The 19,292-nt window shown below is 35.6% G+C and overlaps 3 protein-coding genes and 1 pseudogene across 4 annotated transcripts; 1 reads left to right on the forward strand and 3 right to left on the reverse strand.

The window, feature by feature from the left end:
• Positions 1–27: 27 nt before the first annotated feature.
• On the reverse strand, positions 28–3,422 carry LOC111477202 (cytokinin dehydrogenase 7). The gene is made up of 4 exons (XM_023121236.1): positions 2,626–3,422; positions 2,228–2,503; positions 1,146–1,408; positions 28–402 (listed from the first exon to the last, which is right to left on the reverse strand). The coding sequence occupies exons 1-4, from the start codon at positions 3,319–3,321 to the stop codon at positions 57–59; spliced, it is 1,581 nt and encodes a 526-aa protein (XP_022977004.1). The 5' UTR covers positions 3,322–3,422; the 3' UTR covers positions 28–56.
• Positions 3,423–6,744: 3,322 nt separating this feature from the next.
• On the forward strand, positions 6,745–10,926 carry LOC111477232 (annotated as a pseudogene).
• A 30-nt stretch (positions 10,927–10,956) lies between these two features.
• On the reverse strand, positions 10,957–14,482 carry LOC111477222 (serine/threonine-protein kinase CTR1-like). Of its 2 annotated transcripts, none has more exons than XM_023121262.1 (6): positions 14,272–14,482; positions 13,459–13,779; positions 12,716–13,009; positions 12,058–12,568; positions 11,793–11,935; positions 10,957–11,251 (listed from the first exon to the last, which is right to left on the reverse strand). In XM_023121262.1, exons 2-6 carry the CDS (start codon positions 13,657–13,659, stop codon positions 11,084–11,086), a joined length of 1,317 nt encoding a protein of 438 aa, XP_022977030.1. In that variant the 5' UTR covers positions 13,660–13,779; positions 14,272–14,482; the 3' UTR covers positions 10,957–11,083. The 2 variants fall into 2 exon arrangements, with proteins under 2 accessions (XP_022977030.1, XP_022977031.1); XM_023121263.1 differs by having other exon boundaries at positions 13,459–13,841.
• A 1,682-nt stretch (positions 14,483–16,164) lies between these two features.
• Positions 16,165–19,253, reverse strand: LOC111477221 (protein BIG GRAIN 1-like B). Its single transcript, XM_023121261.1, has 2 exons — positions 19,169–19,253; positions 16,165–18,098 (listed from the first exon to the last, which is right to left on the reverse strand). Exon 2 carries the CDS (start codon positions 17,874–17,876, stop codon positions 16,554–16,556), a length of 1,323 nt encoding a protein of 440 aa, XP_022977029.1. The 5' UTR covers positions 17,877–18,098; positions 19,169–19,253; the 3' UTR covers positions 16,165–16,553.
• Positions 19,254–19,292: the final 39 nt, after the last annotated feature.

The raw sequence follows: 19,292 nt of genomic DNA on the forward strand, positions 1-19,292 counted from the left end.
TTTTTTTTTTTTTTTTTTTTTCTTTACATTGTGGGCTAAGTTTGCTTTTGAAGCTATCAAGCTTTTTGTTTTAAAAATTGTAGTTTCGAGATCAAGAAATCTCGAGCAAAGATCTTTTGACGTGGAGCAAGGATGGCCATTGGATCAAACAATGTTTTTCTCTCCACAAATCTGCTCCATTGATTTCCAAAGTGAAGCTTCCACTCTTTTTCTGAATGGTAGTGTGGCAAATAGAGCTTGAAGTCGATGCAATTCACATGACATATATTGACAATTTCTCGATTTTGTTCCACTAACTTATCAACCAATGCAGGTCTCGAATTTGGTGGAGTGAATCGTAGTAATGCCACTAGGTAGAACACTTCACCTTCTGGTAATGCCACTGACGTTCGAGAATCCCACCTATTAAAAATTACAAAACATATGAGTCTAACGAGGAAAGAGAGAGAAGATCGAGATGATATGAAGTGGACCAATGAGAGGGTTATTTAGGAAATTTTGTTGGAAAATAATAAGAAAATCTCATATCCCTCAAAAGATAATATTCTCATTACCCAATTTACCCCTTCCCTACACTCCCTCACCTATAAAGGTAAGTCCTTTATATAAACACCCCCATTACAAGGTGAGTCAATTTCCAAAAATTCTTCAATTTTTTTACACTCCAAAAACATGGGACCCACAGTATCTTTGTCCCACAAGTACGCTATTTTTTCTATTATTATTATTATTATCCAACTAAAAAAAACAACGTTAATGGGAATGTTTAAAGATAACGGCACACGTGCGAGAACTATAGTCCCACGTGCGAGTTTTGAGGTGTTTGACCTACCTCAAATCTTAACCACCCAATCCTAAGACGTTCAGCAATTTGGTCAGCAAATCAGATTGAAGGGATCGGGTGACTTAAGGTTTAAGCCAAAACGTGACCGTTTTGGGCCCCATTTCCCATCCCTCTCCCTCTTGGCCCATGTGCACAGAAACGTCGTCGTTTAGCACTAAATCCGGCCTGGACATTTGCCCCACTCTTACGTGGCAGTAAGCATGCTTTGATCCCGTCGTACATAATTTCCCCCATCCTTTTCTTTTCTTTTGTGAACATTAAAAATAAACAAATAAAGGGAGGCGGGGGGGGTAATTCTTACCTGCTACGCAGAAGAGGATAGACGAGCATGGGCCCACCGACTCCATTTTTTAGGAGGGTCTTGAAGACCGCACGATCAAAATTGACGATGTCTGATTTCGACACGAAGAGGTTAAGCCAAGGATGAGGAGCATCCCAAACGCCGTTGGCGATTGCTTCCTCCTCCGCACGCTTCACACGTGACAAAAATTGTACGTAGCTGAGGTCCACCTGGAATCTGAGCCCCTTCACATACCCGAGCCCGCTCAGCAACCTCTCAACGTCCTGCCAAAAAATACCAAAATACGTGGGGAGGGGTATTTTCGTCATTCCATTCATAGCAAAACGATATCACTCGATTTACAGATTCCACAAAATGATGGCTTTTTGGCCACTTATATGAAACTTGATAGGGACCCTTGTGTCAGCAAAATCTCAAATGATCAGTGTTTTTACCCTTCCATTTTACGATTCTACCCCTCACTCTCGCATGTAATTACCAACCTACCCCCACAAATATAATAAATTATAATTAAAAACAGTGCCATCTTCGTAATTAGGAATAGATACTCTGGGCAGTTATGGGAGCTGCCCGATGTCAGAAAATCCAATGGAAGATACATTAATATCGTATTGTCAGTTTTCGTTTTTTGTTTCCCCCCGAAACTAAATAACAGCCTCACAATATATTAAATTAAATATTACGCCCCCATCAATAAAGGAAAGGTCGTCGTTTTATGGTTTAGATAATGATGACTAAGACGAAGAAATAAAAAATCACAAGCTTTATACGAGTGAGAACTCTTATGACTGCCTTTGACCTCGTCACTGTCCGCCGCTGGAATTTTAATTAAATTATTAAAATAAAATTCCACCTCATCCCCCTTATGGGACCCACTCACCCCTATTCCAATCGTCAAAATCCACTTCCTTCACTAAAGTAAAAAACCCAGTCATTGTTTTTACGACAATTATACGTGTGTGCCTCTGTAAGCATTTACATACCCGACCCCACAGATCGTCTCAAGATCCGACGGTCACAAATTTCTTTATCATTAATATAATTATAATAATAGTAATAGATTTTATTATTGTTTTTTTTACCGTGTCGACGGTTGAGACTTGGTCGTTGTTCCGGTAGTGGACGGCGACCTCGAGACAGTAGAGAACCGAACCGGCGGTTTCCGGTAAATGAGATGAGTCGAAGACAGCACCGGAGGCCAACGGCACTGTGGATCTTCCTGTCAATGGGTCGTCGTTGTTGGAAAAAACGAAGCCTTCCACGTAATCAAACGAGTCGCCTTCCGACCGCCGTACCAAGGATTCAGCATCGCCGGCGAACCTTTCGAACTCATCGTATACCAGTCTAATCCACCGCACCTAATTAAAAAACCCAAAATTTAATTAAACCCGAATTACGTAACGTAAATGAGTGGCTCATGCAGTAATAATGGAATATTAAACCAAAAAAGCCACGAAATTAGTGGGAATAATGGGATTACCATATCCGGCGCTGGCTGAAGCAAAACACGAGCTCTTGTGATGATCCCAAACTGACCCAAACCGCCGAGAACGCTAAAAAACAATTCCGAATTTTCATTTTCGGAACAAATTACAATATCGCCTTTTCCAGTCACGACTTCTAATTCAGCCACGTTGGAAATTTGTGGGCCGTACCTGAAGGCCTGGCCACTAACGCCGCCGTTCGACAAAGTCCCGCCGACGGTTAAGCTAAGGTAATCAGTCCAAGACCTGGGAGCCAATCCATAACTCGAAACGCAGCGTTTCAAGACGTCTTCCCATAATGCCCCTCCCGATACGTCGGCGTAGGTCAGTCCATTAATCGGAACGATACTGAAATGATCCTCCATCGCACGCATGTCCACAACCAGCCCTTGATCCGCCATCGCCTGGCCGTTGATTGAATGGCCGTTACCCCTCGCCGCCACCGTCAGATTAGACGACTGTAAAGCCGATTTCACTACCTTCGCCACATCATCGGCGCCGGCTGGTCTCACCAAAGCCAACGGTGTTATTGAATATAGTCCCCCGAAATCCTTACCGGCTAAACCAGTGTCCCGTGAGTCGGTGCTGACGCCGCCTTGTAGTTGAAGCTCTAGAGCCTCGCACAGAGATGACCCGTCGTGGGGCCGGCGGGAATCGTTGTCCTGTATAAACGGTTCCAGGTAAGCAATCATCGTCGCCGGCGTAGGGCTATAAATAATGGAAGTGGGAATTTTTTTTTTTTTTTTCTTTCTTTCTTTTATGATTTTGTGAATTGTGCTACTACTAGTAATGTTTTAGGAACATAGGCGCTTTAAATAGCAACGGGAGGAAGAATTGAGGCTTTTTTTTTTTTCTTTTTTTTTTTTTTTTTAATAATTATAATAATATTTTTTTATTATTTTCTGGGGGTTAATTCCACTGTATTTCTAATGTTCTTGGCTTCATCTTACCTTCAATATTTTGTTGAATTTCTTGTCCTATCGACATCTCTGTCTGCCACTCCCATATTCCCACATTTTTTTCTTCTCCTTTTTAATTAATAATAATTCTTTTTAATATATTTATCCCCCACCCCTAACTCTTATCCTTTTAATCTTTAAATTAATACATAATTTATATTAATAAACACAGTTTACTTGCCCTAACTATCTATGTTTCATAAAAAGAATTAGATATTTTTTTAATGAAAAAAAAAAAACAAATTCGAAGAATACCTCTTCTTTCAAGACGGCGATGAAGCATGGTGGGCCCATAATCCATAGGTCCCAAAATCACATAAAAATTCGAGAAATACCTCTCTATAATAGATGGTGGTGAAACGTGATGGTCTTCAAATCATTGTTTTTATATAGTTGGATCACGTAGCTCGAATAAAAAAAAATATATATATATTAAAAAAAACAAGAGATTATCACGTGCTTAGGTGTAATTAGATAATTGGGTAACAGCAAGGATGGGTGTCCTGTTTTGTTTTTTTAGGGTGATTTAAAAGTGCTTTTAAATCTTATTTATGAATAGGTTAAGGCTTAAATTGAGTGATTATAAAAATATAATATAAATAAAGACAGAACAATAGTTTCAACTTTTTGATTATCTTTTTGTTTTATACTTTACTTTGGTCGTGTCGTCATAGTTGGATTTGGCCAATGAACAGGCGCCACGTACTCGTATTTCTTGTGAATTTGGCTTTTGGCCCTTCATTTTCCACTCAATTTACTTATAATATAAATAATGAAAATTTAAAAGCATATTATATCATATTATATATTTATTATTATCACGTCAACGCAAATATGACATTTCAACTACATTTGTCGACCAAACATTTTTATTTAATATCATTTAATTTTCCCCTTTCGTCCCCTCTCCTTAAAATAACAATTAATTTATAGGACCCATTTTTTCCCTTTCTTTTTTATCAATCACTTAATTTAATACACAAAATTTAAATATTATCAAAATGCTACAAGTAAATACCATGCCCATTTGCATTTTGCACATAAAATATTTGTAAGAAGGCATGCTCGGACATCGAAATCGTTAAAATAAAATAAATCTCAATTAAAAATAAAGACTTTTTTTTTTATTATTATTTTGATATAAGTTTTTAAATATGATTAATTTGTTCGGATTTTTTTAAAGATTTTATTTTCAAAATTTTAAGATTTTTAATTCTATGAATAAATAAATAAAATAACAGCATTTTTTTAATCAAATATATTATTTGTTATGAAATTCAAAAAATATATATAGTGAAATACTTTAATCAAAGTTTTCAGTGATTAAAGACTTTATTTTATAATTAAGTTGAATTATTGGAAGTCAAAGGGTGGGGAGAAAGTCAACGAAAAAGAGCCATGGGAGTTGAGAAACGAAGTGCAACAAATACAAATTCAAAGAACAAATACGTGAGCAGATTGTTGGAAAAAATGAAAATAATTTAAAGTCAAACGCCCTAAAGAGATGGAGAAGAAAAGTAATCAAGATCAACGGATGTAGTCGGTCAATGCGAACCGTTGACTTTGTATATTAAATACAGTAATTTTAATAATTTTTTTTGTTTTAATTAGATGACTAAACTATTTGTTACGGACTCGAACCAAATATGAACATTGTTCAATTGGACACCAAGACGTCACATATATGTTCGATACGGCAAGAAAAAAAAAAGTCACGTGATAGTCTAACGTAACGTTGGTCAAATCCACTTTGACCACTAAACATTCTATAGGGCGAGACATTTTTTTTCTCGTTTGAAGAGTAATATGCATGGATCTTGCATGAAAACGCTTATCCATATCCAATCAACTCTTGGACCAATTTCTGTATTAAATATATAATTAAAAAAAAAGGAATAATTTCACGAGGATATAAATATTTATAAATGATTTAAAATTAGAAATATATGTACATATAAAAAAGGGCAAAATGGGGAGAGGACAAAAGCGAGAATAAAAGACGAGAGAGCAGCCAAAACTAGTATTTCCATGTCCGTTGGTGTTGTTTTTACGAAAATATCCTTACATTTTTTTTTTAAAATTTATTATTTTTATACTTTTTCCTTTTGCAATATAACGCCAATCCCACATAAGAATCCGAGGCATGCATTACACCTTTATAAAAGTTGAAACTTTATTTATTTATTTATTTTTAATAAAAAAATTTATTCTCTTTTTTTGTTAACTTCTTTTCTCAAACAGTTAAAGACAGCTCTCCCTTTTACACACCTTATTTCCATTCCAATACCTATAAAGCTTCCATATTAAGTTAACTCCCAGCCTAGGGGCAAACCTGGAATTAAAAAAAATATAAAAGTTTCCCGCCACCTTCAAATGCATATGACAAATAAGAGAGTAGCCCACGTCTTGAACATAGATATCCCTTTATTAACTAACATGACATTGCATTTCTATATTATTAATATGTACATTTTTTTGACATAGTAGAAAATAAAAGGGTATAAAATTGATTAGGTAGACAAAATAGCATAAGAATGAATAATGGGATAATTTATTAAAAATGGTAGGTAAAATATTTTATATTCATAATTATATTAAAAAAACATTTTTATTAGAACGAGCAGGAGAACGTTACTAATTCAAATTTTGATTTTCCAAAAATGAGACTGAATTTTTGCTATTAGAATCTTTAAAAAATATGTCATATTTTTGTAATTATTTTAAAAAGGTCTCTTAGATTTTATTTTAATAAATATTTTATTTAAAATGTTAAAAGAAATAATTTATTATAGTATAGTGGTAAGTACCGCGTGACCTGGATTCAATACCCGCCAACTGCGTTTATATTTTGCGAATTCTTTTCGAAACGACGTCGTCTCAGATAGCTTGGATTTTTTAATGGTAACTTCGTTACATCAACAAGTTATGGTAGTATAGTGGTAAGTACTCCCGACTGTTACGTCGGTGACCTGAGTTCGATTCCTAGAAACGGCATTTTTATTTTGCGGATTTTTTTCAAACGACGTCGTCTTGTTCTAGCTTTGATTTTTCAAGGGTAACTTTGCTTTATAATTAGTCGTTGCAGTATAGTGGTGAGTATTCAAGAATTTTTTCAACGACTTTTCAAACGAAACGACGTCGTATCGGGCTGGCTTCCGTTTTCCGATGGCAATTCCCTCTACTGCCTCCGACACCCAATTTGCTTTTCCGTTTTCTAAGTTTCAGTGTGTCTCTCGGGAGGAGGTACTGGAATCATGATCTCTTAGACATCATTACGAGTCCATTTACTGGCTCTGGCTACAGAAATGGAGTCGTCCTTATCGGGGGACTCAGGTCCCAGCTCAGAAGCTGGGCCCTCACATTTCCCGCCTGCCGGACCTCACCGTTTACCTCTTGCAGCTCAACCGGAGATTATGCGAGCAGCAGAGAAGGACGATTAGTACGCCTCTTTTGTTTATGAAGCTTGTCGCGACGCTTTCCGCCACCTCTTTGGTCTGTTATGCACACGCCTTTACTTCTTTGTTTCCTTTACAATTTGATTGCTATGTTTTACAGCTCGCGGTCTTCGAAATTGCCATTTCTTCCTTCAATTTGTTAGTCTATTCGTCTAGGCTAAGCCAATTCTTAATTATATGTTTTCAGATACTTGGTTATCTCCCGTTTATTCTAGTTTCTAATTGTATTAGTGCGTCGATGATAGCTCCTTGTCTTGTACTAGTAGAGATTGAAATTAACGACTGCATTTAGTTTATTAGTGTGAAGAAATTTATATTCGTATAACGCATTTGATGCATAGTTCTATGTTACGAATTGAGGATGAGTTTAGTCTGGTTTTAATTTGTTGAATCTTTGTTTTTTATTCATTATAGGCGCTCGGATTGCTGTGGCATATCAGAGTGAGGTTATTTCTGGATTTGTTTCCTTTCAATTTCTAAAATTGTAGAGCACATTCAACTTCTCTGTTCATTATACAAGGTTGTTTTCTTTAATTCATTTTACTGCAGAAGAGATCATGAATTCTTGGTAATTTCTTCTTGCTCTTGCATGACGACCTAGTAACTTTATCACCAATTTTAGAAGGATATTGTGATCACTATTTCTTTTTCCTTAGCAGACAAATCTCCTTGGACAGATTTTGTATTATGTGTTAACAACTGGGTCAGGACAGCAAACTCTTGGTGAAGAATATTGTGATATCAATCAGGTGGATAAAGATTTGAATCCTATAATTATGCATGAATATTTGGTCTACCTTATCTCAAGCGAACGATAATTAGTATTCTTTTTTGTATTGATTTTTAAGTATGTTCTCGTGAAGATCTTACTGTTAGGCATTACGGATCTCCACAATGGTATGATATTGTCTACCTTGAGCATTGCTCTCGTGACTTTGCTTTTGGTTTCCCCAAAAGGCCTTATACCAATGGAGATGTATTCCTTACTTATAGACCCATGATCATTCCCTAAATTAGCCAATGTGGGACTCCCCTCCCAACAATCCTCAACACTTGCGACTGCCGGGGTTAATTTAATTTAATTTAATTTAATTTATAATGTTTAAATTTACGTTTCAAACGATTTTCTAGGTTTCTGGACCTTATGGACTTCCTCCAAATCCAGCAAGACGTGCTCTTTTCATTGTGTATCAGACAGCAGTCCCATATATTGCTGAAAGAATTAGGTTGCTATCACAAATATCCCTGATTTTCAGTTGTAACTGTGTTTGGCTTTAGTTATCTCTGATGCTGCAAGGTCCACTTGATGTTCTTACAACAATTGTAGGTTTTTCAGCTCTAGAGTAGCTTCTCGTGGCATCATGCTTGCTGAATATGGAGAGACGGCATCAGGTAATGCATCTTCTCAGTCTTCAATAACCATGGAAATCCAACCTTCATCAACCCCAGGGTCTGCTTCTTACCTAATGAGATTGAGGGCAAAATTAATCGATTATGGCTGCAAACAGTTCGATGCTGGCCTTCGGTACACTTACTTTCTTCATATGTCACTCATGGATATCATAGTTTCAGTATTTTAAGGTTGTTGGAATTTGAATGTTGGATATGAAAATTTAGTGTTTTTGTCAGTTTTGAGTTATATACTAATATTTTTATTTAGATAATCCATTAACTATATCATTGTTTATATCTTGTCTCTAGAATTTTTGTTTTAGGAATGAAATCAAAGAATTAAAAGTTCACTATTTAGATCTGATTTATCTTGCTTTTTTGTTTTAATTGTAACAATTATACTGTTTTTATGCCTCACAGGTTTTACCTCTAGTTCGTGAATTTTTGCAATTGGCTATTCGTACAAACCTTATGTTTTTCTATTTTGAAGGTGATTCCTAGTTGCAGAGATTCAAATACGATTAGATGTTCATGTAAACAGTTTTGAGGAAATTTATTGGTTAACATTGGAATTTTAATTTGCAGGACTGTATTATCATATATCCAAACGAGCTGCAGGCATTCGCTATGTGTTCATTGGAAAACCATCTAATCAAAGACCCAGGTGTTAAACACAAACTGACTTATCTCCTGAAATTTATGTTTCTGAGTTTCAAACGGAGTGTTGTTTTGAGTAGCAAGTTTATGTTATTATCTTTAATTTCTTCACCAAAACTAGTTTACTATCCCCAAAAAATAGTTCATATTGATATCTGAGATATTTTAGTCTTTTGTTTGTTACTTGTTTCAAAGTATGTCATTTGGGTTTAGCACCAGACATTTAAATTATGGCTATGTCAGAAACATTTACTCTCCCAATTGACATTGACTTAGATACCAAATACTTGGAGTATTTCTACTGATTCAACTTTGCATTATCGCTGCCGAAGGCTTAAGGCGTAGTAGTTTATCATCTGTTTCAAGTTCGATTAACCCGACATCCTTTGGAGTACATCCTAGTTCAGCAGGTACCAGGCTCTCTCGTTATGCAATTTAATTTTTCATGGCACTATTTTGCTTATATTTTCCCCCCTTTGTATGTGGGGCTGGGTTAATGGAGAAATTCATCGTAAAGGTCGTACAATTTGATGGGACAAGCCTCAAGAGAGCAATATATTATCAGGGTGGAGCCATAAATTATTATCAGGGTGGGATAGCTCTTGTGATATCCCACCCTACGCAAGAAAAAAAAAAGAGGAAGATAAGAACTAATTGATATATTCGTGAACTTTTCATGGACATGGGTTATTTAATTCCGTCCACTTTCGTTATGGCAGGTCGTGGTCCGCCTGTTTTAAATGAGGAAGGTAATTTAATATCGGTTGATGGTGACTCTGGAAATTGGGTCTCTGATCCTTCACACTCTGAGGTACCATTTCAATTGCACTGACATAGATATTCAATTTTTTCTTCATTTTGCAGTACTTTGTACAGAGAAAAATAGAGGAGATGAGAAATAAGTTTTAAAAAAGGTTAATTAGATCGAACCCTTATGGGAAATAAATGCATGATAGCATTAACGTATGAAGTTTACTATTATTGCTTAGAATATACAGTATGAAGCTCATCATGGTGCAAGGAGCAGTGGAGTTAATGGAATTTATTGCATTTCCAATTAATAATATTAGAACTAGAGTGGATAGTTTCATTTTATGTTTAATATATTAGTTAGACACAAAATTGAAAGTTGAATGTGAGATCCCACGTCAATTAGAGAGAACGAGTGCCAGCGAGAACGCTGGGCTTCGAAAAGGGGTAGATGGTGAGATCCTACAACGATTGGAGAATTAGAGAGAACGAGTGCCAGCGAGAACGCTGGGCTTCGAAAAGAAAAACTCAAACACTTGTGTATGATTTCATCCTTGAGAATATTCTGAAAAGATATGGCTTTACTTTTGTGTGCAGTCTAACACAAGCAATGGAATAAGCAAATGCACGCTGTGTCTGAGTAATCGCCAACACCCAACTGCCTCACCTTGTGGCCACGTATTCTGCTGGTACTCTCTCTATCTTTGGATCTGCTTCATTCAGGTTCAGGTTGATCCCTTATTGTTTATTTGTTTTTGGGTATTCTATAAAAACAGGAACTGTATCATGGAATGGTGCAATGAAAAACCTGAATGCCCGCTTTGCAGAACTCCCATTAATCATTCAAGCTTAGTTTGTCTCTATCATTCTGATTTCTGATGCCCCCTTTTCAACCAATTATGATCACATTACAAAGCTATACCTTTATTCTTTGTTTTCTTCATCTTCTAGATTACAAAATTTAAAAGTAGCCATAGTTTTTAAAGATAGAATATTTGAACAATTAGATATTGGCTGTTGTGTCCTTTCTGATCTCAAGTAAATGTAATGTAGTTAGGGAATAAATGCATTTTAACTTTGTAATCAGCATGAAACATGCATCTTATCATACATATTTGAGAATATAAATATATACAAATGATTGAAGTCTCAACTGTAATGGTCGATTTGGACATAATTCTACTGATTATGTATATTTTTACAGTTAAAAGTATCGGATAATCGAATCCCGTCATTGAAGCTTAGTTTTGAATACTTCTCAAACGACCCGTTATGGTTGCAAACGATGGTCTATCAGCAGCATTTCCATTCCAACAAGCACATATCAGATCTAACAGCTCTTTTAGCTCCCCATTCTCGTCCACCGGAAGCTCCGGTCTCAGCTTGCCTTCTCCAACTTCCATGGCAATCTGTCCTCCAAAGCATAACATACCATTTATGTCCCATTCTTTTATTCTTCAAATCATATATTTATATTTTTAAACGATTAAAAGGTTTGAAGTTCTCTATCACCCCATATTGATCTAAAAAATGGTATATAGATATTTTAAATTAGTGCAGCATGACAGAGTGAATAATGCATTTATTGTTATTTTTAAGGTTAAAAAGTAAGTTTCATAACGTTTGTAAAAAAAAAAAAAATGTTAGAAGAATTAATTGTGAAGCAATCATAAATAAATTGATGTCCTTAGTTATACTATGTTCATATAACCCTCATATAACCTTTGAGGTTACTAAATTCTAACATAAAATATATATTATCGACCAAAAGATTGGAGAATTGAAAATCCAAAGTCTAATTTATATTCAACTAAAAAATCAATTAGTTAAAGTCTTAAATAATTACCTTATAAAATAAAAAAGAGTTGTAAATTAAAGTGGGGCTGAGAATATGACTGCTAAAATACAATAAATAAGGATAAATATAGAATGGGTATATAACATATATACCTTGAAGGGAGAATAATCAATCTCAATATAAGGATATTTTCCTATTATAAGTTCGTTCAAGATGATACCAAAGCTATAAACATCGCTTTTTTCTGTGTAAGGCTCGCATCGAATCACCTCTGGTGCCATATAAACGTAGGTTCCTGCTTCATGATTACATATCAAGAGGTTATAAGTTTCGAATGCCATGTAAATAAATGATTAAAGTCCGGTTTAAGTAATCTTATAAACAATAATTCTATTATAAAAAACTACCAAATCTTGCCTGTTTCGCCGGTGAGAGCCATCTCTCTGTCGTGGAGGAAGCGGGCATGGCCAAAATCAGCAACTCTGACATGCAAAGCATCGTCCAAGAAAATGTTGCTGGGCTTCAAATCACGATGGATGACTCTAGGCTTCTGTTCATGAAGATACTGCATCCCTTGTGATATTTCAAGTGCCTTCAACAACCTCTCTCGAAATGGAGGCAGAGGAATTGCCCTCTCTATCTGCCTTTTCCCTGGCCCGTGCAGCCACTCTTGCAATGTCATCCTTAAACACTCCGTTACGACCCACCCGCAACCCGGTGGCTGGAGACATGCCCCCATCAGTTGCAGCACGAACCGATGGCGTTGTCTACAGAGCGTCTCTAGCTCCTGTGCGAAGTAAGATACTCCGCACTCGTTCGAGCAGAAGAAGTCTTGGTTTAGGCATTTCACTGCTACGTCAAGACCCCGCCAGGTTGCCTTGTATATGTTAGCTGTTGTCCCTTGCCCTATCTTCTCCCTCAGTTCAATCTGTCTCATTTCAGTTCATGAATTTAGTCTCTTTTACTTTCAACAGTTTCAATCATCTTTATAATTTTGAACCGTAATTCTATGAAGTACTACCCCTAGAAAACAAATGTTGGCTCATGATAGAACAAAAAATAAAGTAATGTAGACCTCATGTGGCTCGATGTACCATCCATGAAGCTTGGCCTGCTCGATGAGTGGCTGTAGGTCTGCAAACGGGTGGCTTGGGGAGGGTACTGCAGGGCTGGAACCGGCGCTTTGAATGCAATTTGGGCTGCCATCGCCATCCACATTGTCTCTGTTCCCAATTATGAGGTGCAAGAATCCATGGTCCTGGGCTTTCTCAAGAAAGCATTTGAGAGAATCTTGTGCTCTATCCATTCTCTTCTTAAACATAAGCTGGATTTCTTTCTGCTTCAGCAGCTCCCTCTCCAACTCTGCCACCTTCAATGCCACAGACAAAAAGAAAAAAGGGTCATTGGGCTCATTTCATTCCCAGCCCTTTATCTGAGAATTGGGCTGCCTACGTTCCACAATAGGATCAGGATCAGTCTTTATGTCTAAGAGTGCTTTTACTATGACCCAAAAATACTTTCCTTTTATAGTTTTCATGCTGAATATAAAGTGCTTTCAAGAAAAATTTAAAAGCACCTTATGGAGAGAGCACTTGTAGAATGTTTTGAGCTGAAGTTATCGATTTAAGAAGTGCTTCAAAAGCACTTAAACTGTTTACCAAATCACTCTAAAAGACCCACTAGTTTCAAATTGTTTATAAGTATCTTGGACTTGTTATTGACACGAGAATACGAGTATAAAACAGGTTAAAATCTTGCAACCATGCAGCTAGTGGTAGTAAGGAGAAGCCAATATCAGCTATCCAAGAAGATGGGTACCTTCAATTCCAGCATCTCAGACGAGCGTGGTCGTCTAGAGGTTGAAACGTTTGATCCCATCCCTACACAGTCGCACAAGCTTGGAGAATATCTGCGAGATTGAGAGGTTCCTCTAAGTTGGAGATTCACCTCCGATGAGTTCTGAGACACCCATGGGTTTGGTCTACTCTGCTGGTTGTTCTCCTTCCTCACATTGTTCATTGTGGGAGTTCAAAGAAGCGGGAAACATGAATAAACTTTTCAAGTCCCTTATATTGAGATTCAATTTTTGCCTTCTAGTGACTGGAGATGAAAAAATTGGCGGACTTCTTGAAGATAATGCTGTCAAATTCATGCCATAAGAAAATAAGAAAGGTGAAATGAAGTCCCTTTCTAACACCAGCCTGCACATGGAAGGAAAGGCGTAGATGCCAATGATGTCCATGAAGTTAACGCTTTGATGGGGCATTTTATCAAACACTTAACGTTCGTTTCTCAAAAACTAAAATACCACTAAATGTTCGGATGGGGCATTTTATCAGACACTTAACACGTTTGTTTCTCAAAAACTAAAAATCCACTAAATATTTGGATGGGGCATTTTATCAAACACATAACATTCATTTCTCAAAAACTAAAATACCACTAAATATTTGGATGGGGCATTTTATCAAACACTTAACGTTCATTTTCCAAAAAGGAGGTAAAACCCCACCATTATCAAGGATCGAAATTAGTTTGAAGAAGAAAGAGAAAACGGGTCTTAAGATACAAAAGTACATGAAACAATTGGAGCTTTATATCAGCGAAGATTGCGATTAGAAGATTGCTTACCCCATGTGATTGATCTCATCTCTCACTTTGTAGAAGAAAAGAAAAGGGCAGTGACGATCAAATCAAACACAAACTACCCTCGGGATCGCCGATATTAGATTCTTGTTCCTAACTCACAAGTCAAACGCCAAATTTGGCACTGGACCACTCTTAATCCCCTTTGAAAACCCCTCCTTTTGTTGTTTCGTTTTTTCTTTTTTCTTTTTTTTTTGCTTTTGCTTTTCTTTTTAGATTTGAATATCTGATGTATTATATTATAGTTCTAATTCTTTTGGGAGTTTTTATTTTTATTTTTATTTGACAATTTGTCATAGAAAAGAGATATTTAAAAAAAAAAAATGTTTCTCATTTTGTTATTATTATTTTTATAAGAGAAGAAAATTAGCGCGACTATTTTAAATAATTTTATGTTAAATTGTTGAATTTTACAATAAATATAAATATTTAAAACATTTAAAATATAATTTTGGTTAAAAGGCAATAAATTTCAAGGTCGTTACATTTAACCTAAGATAGTTTTTACTCTTATTAGAAGCGATAAACAAGTAATGTGATCATGTCAGACGAATGTCAGGACCATTAGATACCAAATTTAGATTTTAAATCTTGATATGAATTATGGATATGGCCCGTTATATTTAACATTAAGATATGCATAAAATTTGAAATTGTGGGGTTGAAAAATGAATAATGATATGAAGGAATCTGATGTCTATGATTTTAGATTTGTTGTGAATATTATTAGGTTATGCCTATTAAAACACCTAAAAAATACCTAAAAAATAAATTATTTTCTTAAATTATTTCTAAAAATTGTAGTCCATACCTCATAAATTTATTATTCACAGATTAATAATTTTGAAAATAAATACGAATTTTACTAAACTAATAATTTAACATAATTAATTAAACGGTCGCTTGAAGTAAAATATAAAAAATAAAGTTGGTAAAAGTTGTTGTGTTATTTAAATAAAATAAATATAATGGAATCGCTTAAATAATTATTATGAATTAATGGGGGAGTGGGGTTTGAAATTTGTTTGATTATTTTATTTTATTTTATTTTATTTTATTTTATTTTATAATATCCTACACGTTTGTGAAATTCGTAATTAGGTAGATGTATGACTTGAACAAACTTAGAATCCACCGCATCCTACGTGGAATATAGTCTTTTTTTTTTCTCTTTATTTATTTTTTCTACCCTCTTTTTGGCTGTTTTTAGTTAGATGCTCCAAAAATAAATTAATTAATAAATACTACCTGCTTTTTTTTTTTTTCCATAAATTGAATAAAAAAAAAATATGAATAAAATATTTGTTGGAATATGTTATTATAAAAAAAGAAAAAAGAAAAAAGAAAAAAATTATTCCCATTGCTCAACTTTCATAATTTTATTGTAAGCATCGTCCCGTCCCCATTTAGACAGAGTTGTTTTAAATATAAAAATAAAAAAATATTTATATTATTATTATTCAATTAATATAATAAAAATAAACTAATGTTGTAATGCTAATCACCATTTACTAAATTTAGATTAATACGGTTAATAAAAGGATTAGATAAAATATTTAATTATAATTAAATAATTTAATATAAAAAGTTTTAAAGTTTAGATATTAAAATTAAAAATAAATAATAATAATAATAATAATAAGGGGTTTGTACCCTACCATAGGAATATTTGGTATACTTTAATATAAAATAAATAGGTTTGGTGTGTAAAATTAAATATATTTGTTTAGAAGAGAGGGTAATATTGGTATGTTTTATTTTTTGGGGGAAAAAGGAAAAAGAAAAAGGGAAAAGAAAGGGAAGATGTTTGATTGGGAAGGGGAAGGAAGAAGCAGAAGGGGCCAACACATTAGAAATTGAAGACAAAATTTAAACACCATAAAAAAATAAAATAAATTCACTTTCTCTGTTCCCATGGGGATGAAGATTTGCCTTTGCCTTAACCATCACATTCTCTTTCTTTGTCTCTCAGAATCTTTCTTTTCCTTTTTATTTTTTTTTTATTTTTTTATTTTTATTTTTATATCCATCAAAATCAAACTGTGAAGACTTCTTTCTTTTACAATTAACGTTTCCATCCACGCTTTCCTCTTTCCTTTTCTTTCTACATTTCCAATCCATTGCCCAAATCCCTCAACCGAGTATGATCAAAATTACCCTTTCCACACTTAATTTAATCCTGAACGAAAAAGATTCCTCAATCAAAGAACAAACGCATTACTATAACAAAATTTATGGCTGAATTATATTACCTATTACAAATGGAACTAACCTAATTTGCAATGGCGGATGGCCCGATTCGTATCCACGCGAGTGGTTGTTTCGTACACCGGAAGCTCTTCCCGGTACCGATCGCCGCTCATTACCGTCAGGTGATCTAGTTCAAACAGATCTGAACTCGAACAACTTGCTGTATCGTCTTCTTCTTCTTCTTCTTCTTCTTCGTAGAGATCATTGTCAGGATGGTGGAATTTTCTAATCAGGAAATCGTTCTTCTTCCTGATTTGCTGGTAATCTGTTACAATTTTCCTGACTGCTGCTGTTGATTCTGCGGCCTCGGCCTTGTTCTTGACTTCGAATTTAGGCTCTTCTTCGCACAAGGATTTGTGTCCGCAAGGTCTACTGTATTCGTCTACGATTGTACTCACCGGATAAAATCGAACCGTTCTCGTGTCGGCATTGCGCAATTTTTCGCTAGAGCATGGCGAATTTTTGCTCAAACATGATCTTGAAAACGATGCAGCCGAAGAGCAAGTCGAAGTTTGGCCGGATTTTGACTTTCTTTCTGAGTTATGATCTTCAGAGGCTCTGGTTGACGTAACGGAGTTTCCTGTCTTCTTCGGAGTTCCTGCGGTGAAGATTGAATTGAGAAAACTTGAGAGGCGTCCTCCTGGTGAAATCGGTTGCTTCACCTTCTTTAAATTACTGTAAATCTTCAACGCCCTCGATTTCGACTTAATCATAGCGCTCTCGTCGAAACCTCGAGATTTTTCATTGTTTTCCACGAATTGATTGATCTGTTTAGACGGTGGCTTCTCTCTGCTCTGTCTTTGCTTTTCCTCCGTCTTCTCCGGCGGTGGAGCGGAGACGCTGGTCCGAACTGGCTTCGGTCTGAACTTTGCGAAACAAGACGGCGTCAAGGATTTCGAACCGTACATTGATTCAGTATCCGAAGATGAAAATCCGCCGAAACTCGAATCGGAAGAGCTCGAAGTTGAACTGAAGAACAGAACGTCCTCTTCCCGATCCTGCTGGTACAACTGAAATTTTATCTCAGCTTCCGTCAGAGAACGTCTCCTTTGAGCGCTCACTTTTTCAGCAACCTTCTTCTCGATCCATCTCTCTATTAGCAAAGCACGATGCAGACTCGCGATCTCCTCATCTTCAACATCACTCTGCGCTTTCCCGATCATTTTACCTTGTTTCTTCAACACCTTCTGTCTGTAAAACTTCAATTCTCCACTTCTCTTATCCCCTCCATCGTCAATGGAACGGTAGATTTCATCAAGCAAACTCGAAGAGAAGGACTGTACAATACCTCCTCCATCCCTAAATCTCTCACCTCTCACCCTAACTTCCTGCCCGCTCATGATTCGAAAGAAACAGCAGGAAAGAAAAATTATAATGATAATGAAAATGAAAATCCAATCAAGAATGAGAAACAAAACGATGATGAAAGGAAAGAGAGAAAACGACAATGGCGGAATACTCCGTCACAGTATAGCACACAAGAAGTAGGGTTCGGAGCCGTGTTTCAACTCTTTCTTGTCTCCTTCTGGAGGTCCAAAAGCTGCCATGGAAGGTGACAGAAACTGTTGGAAAAGAAAACCAATTACACGTAATTGGATCAATACTACTTTTCCACTCTCCCTCAAAATTCTCTGGAAGTTTGCTGAATCGAAGATGAACAGAAAAGCAACGTAGATTAACAAGCAATTGATTGTGGCGGTTCTTTAATTTTAGATTCTAGAGAGAGAAAGTAGTGAGAGGAGAAAGGGAAGGGAGCTAATGAGAAGGAAGAGAGCACGCTTCGAAGGCAGAGCTGAAGGTGGAAGATAGAACAGGAAAGAGAGGCTTTATAGGATCCCCACGCGGGTACTTTTAATTTTTCAATTTCTCAATTCTCTGACGTGGCATTATAAAATTCTCCATTTTGCCCCTTCCCTTTTATACACAACTATAACGCTTTATTCCCCTTACGATTTCCATTTTCTGACGCGTTGATCAGGCTTTTGATCGCTGTAATAACGTGTGAATTATTTATTTATTTATTTAATCCCTTTTAATTGTAATGGGAGGCTAAAATTGAAATTTTAATCCCTTTAATTTAATAAATAAGTGAACTCAACTAATTTTTTTTTTTATTATTTTTTAAAAGAAACATGTTTCCATTCTAATAATCGATTTGTGATATGATATTCTTATGGTAGACACTAAAATATAATTTAAAATAAACCTAAGATAGTTGTAACAAATAAGAAGAAACTCAGTATACAATTATTTAAACATAAATTCTTAGTAATTGAAAGATATCTTTGTTCGTACATGGCCTAATAATCATTAGTTCATCAAGTTAATGTGTATTTCACCACTCGAAGAGGTCAGATAATAAAATTTGTTTATTCTCAAGTGTTGTTAGCCTAAAATAACAATGATAATAACATCGACATTTCTAATGATAGCAAGCTACAATGAGATAGGAGAGCTGCATACTTCACTCTAGCCTGAACTCGTCCTAAATTGTTAGTAGTTAACACTCCCTCGAAGATATGTAGAATACTCAACAAATAAAAACTAAAATTAGTTAACCAAACACATTGAATCCTAACAAGGAAATTTGTTAAGTCGCCACTAAACCTTAATAACAAGTAGAGATTTGTACCTCTGACCTCAAATGAAAATTTGAGAAAGGAAGCTCGAAGATGTCAACTTCACCATCAAACCAAGCCACCTTGTTCTTTTGCATTTTCCCTGTACCATTCACATTTTCCATAAATATAAAAGTG

The sequence above is a fragment of the Cucurbita maxima genome, unplaced genomic scaffold, assembly GCF_002738345.1.
Source record: "Cucurbita maxima cultivar Rimu unplaced genomic scaffold, Cmax_1.0 Cma_Scf00003, whole genome shotgun sequence".
NCBI classification, from domain to species: Eukaryota; Viridiplantae; Streptophyta; class Magnoliopsida; order Cucurbitales; family Cucurbitaceae; genus Cucurbita; species Cucurbita maxima.

Excerpts from the sequence above, each read along its gene's own strand:
- LOC111477202 (XM_023121236.1), bottom strand. The coding sequence starts at position 3,321 with ATGATTGCTTACCTGGAACCGTTTATACAGGACAACGATTCCCGCCGG. Across the intron at positions 1,409-2,227 it reads AAGTCTCAACCGTCGACACG|GACGTTGAGAGGTTGCTGAG; the intron begins GTAAAAAAAACA and ends ATTTTTTGGCAG. Across the intron at positions 403-1,145 it reads TATCCTCTTCTGCGTAGCAG|GTGGGATTCTCGAACGTCAG; the intron begins GTAAGAATTACC and ends AATTTTTAATAG.
- LOC111477222 (XM_023121262.1), bottom strand. The coding sequence starts at position 13,659 with ATGAACAATGTGAGGAAGGAGAACAACCAGCAGAGTAGACCAAACCCA. Across the intron at positions 13,010-13,458 it reads CTGAGATGCTGGAATTGAAG|GTGGCAGAGTTGGAGAGGGA; the intron begins GTACCCATCTTC and ends GTGGCATTGAAG. Across the intron at positions 11,936-12,057 it reads GGCTCTCACCGGCGAAACAG|GAACCTACGTTTATATGGCA; the intron begins GCAAGATTTGGT and ends ATCATGAAGCAG.
- LOC111477221 (XM_023121261.1), bottom strand. The coding sequence starts at position 17,876 with ATGAGCGGGCAGGAAGTTAGGGTGAGAGGTGAGAGATTTAGGGATGGA.